The 5,528-nt window shown below is 56.2% G+C and overlaps 1 protein-coding gene across 2 annotated transcripts; it reads right to left on the bottom strand.

Annotated features, from left to right (window-relative positions):
* Positions 1 to 2,263: 2,263 nt before the first annotated feature.
* OTX2 (orthodenticle homeobox 2) lies at positions 2,264 to 4,936 on the bottom strand. 2 transcript variants are annotated; one of them, XM_087747065.1, is made up of 3 exons: positions 4,840 to 4,936; positions 4,278 to 4,450; positions 2,264 to 2,884 (listed from the first exon to the last, which is right to left on the bottom strand). In XM_087747065.1, the coding sequence occupies exons 1-3, from the start codon at positions 4,934 to 4,936 to the stop codon at positions 2,264 to 2,266; spliced, it is 891 nt and encodes a 296-aa protein (XP_087603191.1). The 2 variants fall into 2 exon arrangements, with proteins under 2 accessions (XP_087603191.1, XP_087603192.1); XM_087747066.1 differs by having other exon boundaries at positions 4,278 to 4,429.
* Between the last annotated feature and the right edge of the window lie 592 nt (positions 4,937 to 5,528).

Raw genomic sequence — 5,528 nt, 5'->3', positions numbered from 1 at the left:
TTTTAAAGGCTGATTTTTGCTCGCGGTGGCAGGGGACATAAATGCCGCCATGGGAAGGAGAGGGTTTGCCGGTGCCTGAGGAGGGGGACAGCCCGTTTGGGATGCGGGGATGCGAAGCCGAGGGTTGGCTGGAGAGACACCGCAACGGCGACGTTCGTGGTCCCCGGTCCTGGGGACGGCGGCGGGGTGACAGTGGCCACACGCCTGTGGCCCCAGGTGACTCCCAGGCAGGAGGGTGCCGGTGACAAGCCATGGGGGACAGCGGGCGACAGGGAGCAGGATGGTGGCAGACGCTTTTTTCAGCCTCTCTCTCTTTCCAGAGGTCCATTTTTTTGCTGCGTTAAATCCAAACCGAGTTCAGGTCTCAAGCGACCCCAGCGACGCAGGCGGGAAGGAGAGGGGGAGAGAGAGGGAGAAGGACAGAGAAAGAGCCACCAAGAGCAGGGATGCTTGGGAAGGGGCTGATCCTGCATCATAGGGTGCCGTGGCTTCAGCTCATGGAATTACAGCTTAAAAACCTGTCCCCCTCCTTCCCCAGCACCTCTGCTGGGATGATCCTGCCTGATCGCTCCTAAGTCCCCCCTTCTCTTCCCTGGATCAGCCTGGAAAGTTTAGGGCTCTCCCTAAATGCAATGGGGGACTTGCACCTCCCGGGAGGCCGCAGAGCAAACGCATCCCTCCCCTCTCCACGATGAGATTTGGGAAAGCTGGGGGGAGGAATGTCACATTATCCAAGAACAGTTTGTAACAAATGGGGTTTTTTGCTTTAAAAAATAATAATAATAAAAAAATATCCCCTTCATTTGGCTTCCTTCGCCTCGGGGAGCCGCTGACAAACCCCCTTTGTCTCGGCCGTGGAGAAGCAGCCGGACCCTCCTGGTCCCGCGCGCCTGGCTGCAACCGAGAAATCCCTGCGGCAGACGGCATCGCCCCTCTCCGTCACTCGCCGGATGCGATTAAAATGGAAGACAACCATCAAGTGTGCTAGAACCATTTTAATATAATTATACATATCTGCCAAATCCAGGAAAAAAGGTTTATGCATATATATCTTTTTTTTTTTTTCAGTTAACATCTGCAAGCATAAACGACAATGAATTTCTCGGTTTAAATTCATCCAGGTCAGAGCAACTGCCCAAAGTCCTGTTAGATTTGACGGCTACTGCCAGCATGGCCAGCAGTAAGTGAGCTCCGGAGGAGTTTAATGTCCTCAGGTGGGGTTTTTTTCGGTCTTTTCTCTTTCATTCAGAGACAGTTTGTTGTAAAAAGTTTCAGTGCAGTTCACCTTGGGTGAAAGGCGATCGTGTTTTTTATGTTTTTCTTTTTTTTTTTTAATATATATTTTTAAATTATTTTAAAAAGATGATAATAGGTAACTCAGTTGCTCTGAATTTCACTTATAATTATAACCTATTTAAATCACAGCAGAACTCCCGCTGGTGCAGAGTTCATAGTTGCATACAATACAGGAGATCACAGTTTTGAAGTCTAGCACAGATTAAAAACCACAGATGTACCATTTATATAAGACACACACTGATTGTCTCTTAAAAACTACATATTGACTCCTTATGAACATTATCTTTTTTTTTTATCTTTAAATAAAGTAGTGCAGCTAGGACAATCAGTCACACAACCCACACAGCCCTGAACCAAGTTCTCCGGGTGCCAACTTGAGCAAGTTGGGCGTGAAACAGTTGGATGAGCTCGAGAGCGAGAGAGAAAGAAAGAGGGAGGGAGAAAAAGAGGGAGAAAAAGAGAGATGCTGTCCATTCCGAATATTTTAACCGAGGGTTGGCTAACACATTGGAAACCTCTGGGTGAAGGATCTTTCCACGCACACACAAAAAAAGAAATAAAAACCTAGACTTTTTTTTTTTTTGACTTTTTTTTTTTAAAACTGGCCCGTAGGTGGGACGATCTCCCACCTCTTCCAAACAAAGAAACCCAACGATTGCCTAAAACTAGAAAGAACACAGATGGGTCTGTCTGTTTTCTGCTCACTAGATGATCTGTCCGTTTAAGGCCTTCCTCCTCCGTTTTTCCTCTTTATTATTCCTTTTCCAGAGCGTCTGAGCAGGAGATGAGTCTGAACGGGATCACACCAACACTGTCCCCCTCTTGTCGCTGTCGTTTGTTTGTTCGTTTGTTTGTCCGTTGAGTTATTTTTCTCTTTAATTTAACCAAGACCTGACTAAAACTGGAGCGTTCAGCCCAGCCTGTTCGTTCTCGTCGCGATTTCTCTCGTTATCACAAAGGTTCTTCACAAAACCTGGAACTTCCATGACGATGTCTGGTCCTTATAATCCAAGCAGTCAGCATTGAAGTTTAACTTCCAGGAGGCGGTTTGGTCTTTATAATCCAAGCAATCGGTGGTGGAGTTAAAGCCCAAACTGGAGGCTCCATAGCCCTGGGTGGAGAGGGAGGCTGGAGACTGGTTGAGGTGGCTGGTGACCGCGTTGGCACCCATGGGACTCAGGGTGGCCCCCGGTCCGGGAAGCTGGTGGTGCATAGGGGTCAAGTAAGATCCACAGTCCATCCCTCCGAAATAGGAGGTCGAGCCAGCGTATCCTTGGCTGTAGCCTGATGCCTGGGTGTAGGTCATCGGATAGGATCTCTGCATGCAGGAGGAAGAGGTGGACAGGGGGTCTGAGAGCGGGGAGATGGACGCCGGGCTCCAGATGGATACGGGGGCACTGCTGCTGGAAATGGTGGGGACCGAGGTGCTGGAGGGGGGAGTGAACTGCCCGCTGGTCCCGCTCTCCGAACTCACTTCCCGGGCCGGCGAATTCTTCTTTTTAGCCGGCCGTACCTTGTTCTGGCCCCCGTTCTGCTGCTGCTGCTGCTGCTGCCGGCACTTGGCCCGGCGGTTTTTAAACCATACCTTGAGACCGAGAGACGGGGAAGGAGAGAGAAAAAGCCTGGGGTTAGGGATACGCAGGCAAACCCAAGCGGGGAAAGAGCCGGGGATCGGGGAGACCTCGCCGGGGAGGGGGCACTGAAAGCGCTCCCGGAGAGCGGAGGGTTGCGGGCTGCTGCAAAGAAAAGCTCCGGGGCTCCCCCTCCCTGAGATCATTAGCAGTAATAACAAGTGGAAATGGGCAAATCAAACTGCTTAATAAGGTCACTTTTGGGGGAAAGGGGGGGGAGCGCTCCCTATTTGCTGTTTGCCAGCCGGGGACCCCCAGGAATCACCATTTAAGGCCTATTGAAGTCAAGCCCTTAATTAGAAACAATAGAGCATCAGAAAGGGAGGGAACGATTAGGGAAACAGAGGCAGTGGTTGGGGGGGGGGGGTAAAGATGCCTCATTTACCCCCTAAATAGACTCTCTGCTCTCACCCCCAGCCCAGGCCAGCCCCCCAACCCATCTCGCCCTCTTTTAGCAGGGACCGAGGGGGCTGGACAGGGGCTGGGGCGGCTTCATGGGGAGAAGGCTGGGGTCTGGCGTGGGGGGATCCCGGACCCGGGAGGCCACGTTCCGCTGGGGCCCAACATGGCGCAGCCTCGGGAAACCTCACAGGGAGGAGAGCGGGAGGGATGGTTTGGAGCTGCCCTGCCCTGGCTGCAGGGGTGCCCTAGATCGGTGGCGGGGGCAGCGCAGGCCTCCAGGACCCCCCTCCTGCCCTGCCAGCAGCACCCACAAAACGCTGCCTGGATTGGACCCCTGCAGGCTGCCTGCAGAGCAGACACAGCCCAGCCCCAGGAGAGGGGTCCCCTCCGCCAAGATCTCCTCTCACTCATCAAAGTCCCTTCAAAGGGAGAGGAAGCCCCCAGTCTGCACTGGTGTGGAAGGGGATCCCAGTCCGACCCTGCTCCAAGGACGCGGGGATCCCTGGGGAAGGGAGGATCCTTTACGGCTTCCGCAGGGGCCCCAAGCACCTTCGGGACAGGCTGGGATCTGGCGCCCGAGACAAGGCGCGGTGCAGAGCCTGGGGATGCTGGGGAGCCCTCCCCGGCTCCGAGAGGCCAAGGGGGGTGGGCAGGGGTGCGGAGGGCTCAGGAGCTGGGATCCGGGAGCTGCACGAACCCCCCCAGTGCACAGGGAGGGATGGGGGGGCACACTCCAGCCCTGGGGGGGCAAATCGCCTTTCCTACACCCTCAGCCATCTGTGAGCATCCTTCACCCCACAGGGACTTGATCTCCCTCCAGGACTGACCCCATCCCCTAAAACAGCCCCCTCGCCTCCCTGCCAGCCACCAACCAGCCCAAACCCTCCACGCCGGCCCAGAGGTGGGGGACAGACAGGGGATCTCCGCGGTCACCCCGCTCCCTACCTGCACTCTGGACTCGGGCAGGTTGATTTTCAGAGCCACCTCCTCTCGCATGAAGATGTCGGGGTAGCGGGTTTTGGCGAAAAGGGCCTCCAGCACGTCCAGCTGCGCCCGGGTGAAGGTGGTGCGCTCCCGCCTCTGCTTTCGAGGGGTGGCTGCCAAAGGAGCCAGGGGCCCTGGCTGTCAGTCAGCGGCCCCTCAGCCCCCTGTGGTCCCCTCCAGCCCCCTCCCCAGGGGGGCACCCCCATTTCCCCCCCCTTTCCCCTGGGTGACCCGCACCCCTCAACCCCCACCGTGCAGCAATCCCACCTCCGATGCCTCCTCCCCACCTTCCCTGGCTGGGTCTGGAGCACCCACCTCCAGCAGGAGGGTGTCCCCCCTCCGCAGACCCTTCCCCAATAAGAAGTTGAGGATGAGGAGGAAGGGAGAAAGGGGGACCCCACGCCCCCCACCCACCATCACGGTCCCTGGGTATGTCGTGCCCCCAAAAGCCCAGCTAATTCCCCTCCGTGGGGCAAAAAAGGGGGAGTCAGGGAGGGGGAAGAGGGAGGAAAACGTGGCTTACCGGGATAACCGACGGACGGATGCAACAAATCCATGCCCGAGGTTGTGAGACTCAGGCCATTGACTGCATAAGGTGGTTGCTTAAGATAAGACATCATGCTAAAGTTGTGGCGGGGAGGAGAGTTGGCCGAAATCCGGGCGAGGGGGAGCCGCCCGAGCGCCCTGCCTGCCCCGGGCGCTGCCGGGGGTGCCGTGGGGCGGGGGGGCCGCCAGGTGCCTGCGGAGGGGAGAGAGGAGGGAGGGAGGGAGGGAGGGATGGGGGGGTCAGGCCAGCTCACTGCCCCCCCCTCCCACCTTTTATCCCCGCTGCTTCCCCCCGTTCAATCCTCCAGCCGCTAAAGCCGGACCCCCGGCCGGATTTGGGAGCTGGGAGAGACTGACTAGATAAACGCATCTCTCCCCAAAAAAGGGGCGAGGAGGGGAGGGAAGGGGGGGGGCACATCCCAGCCAGTAATTACTGCCCGAACAAAACCCCCCCATGCCTTCAACTGCCCGCATTGTACGGCAGCCCGGGGCATTTGCATAGGATTCCCGGCCGGGCACCGGCTAATTGTCTCAAGCAAAACTTGATTGGGGCCATTGGCAGACACAAAGAACCCCTCGGCTAAATAAATAATGCAGATAACAAAGCCCAAGGGTGAGAAACAAAGAAACAATTCAAGAAACCTATCTCTCCCCTAGTCTCTTGCA

Source organism: Nipponia nippon, unplaced genomic scaffold (genome assembly GCF_047370975.1).
Source record: "Nipponia nippon isolate SJK-2023a ecotype South Korea unplaced genomic scaffold, ASM4737097v1 scaffold_11, whole genome shotgun sequence".
NCBI lineage: Eukaryota > Metazoa > Chordata > Aves > Pelecaniformes > Threskiornithidae > Nipponia > Nipponia nippon.
This window is presented reverse-complemented; position numbering and strand designations above follow the sequence as displayed.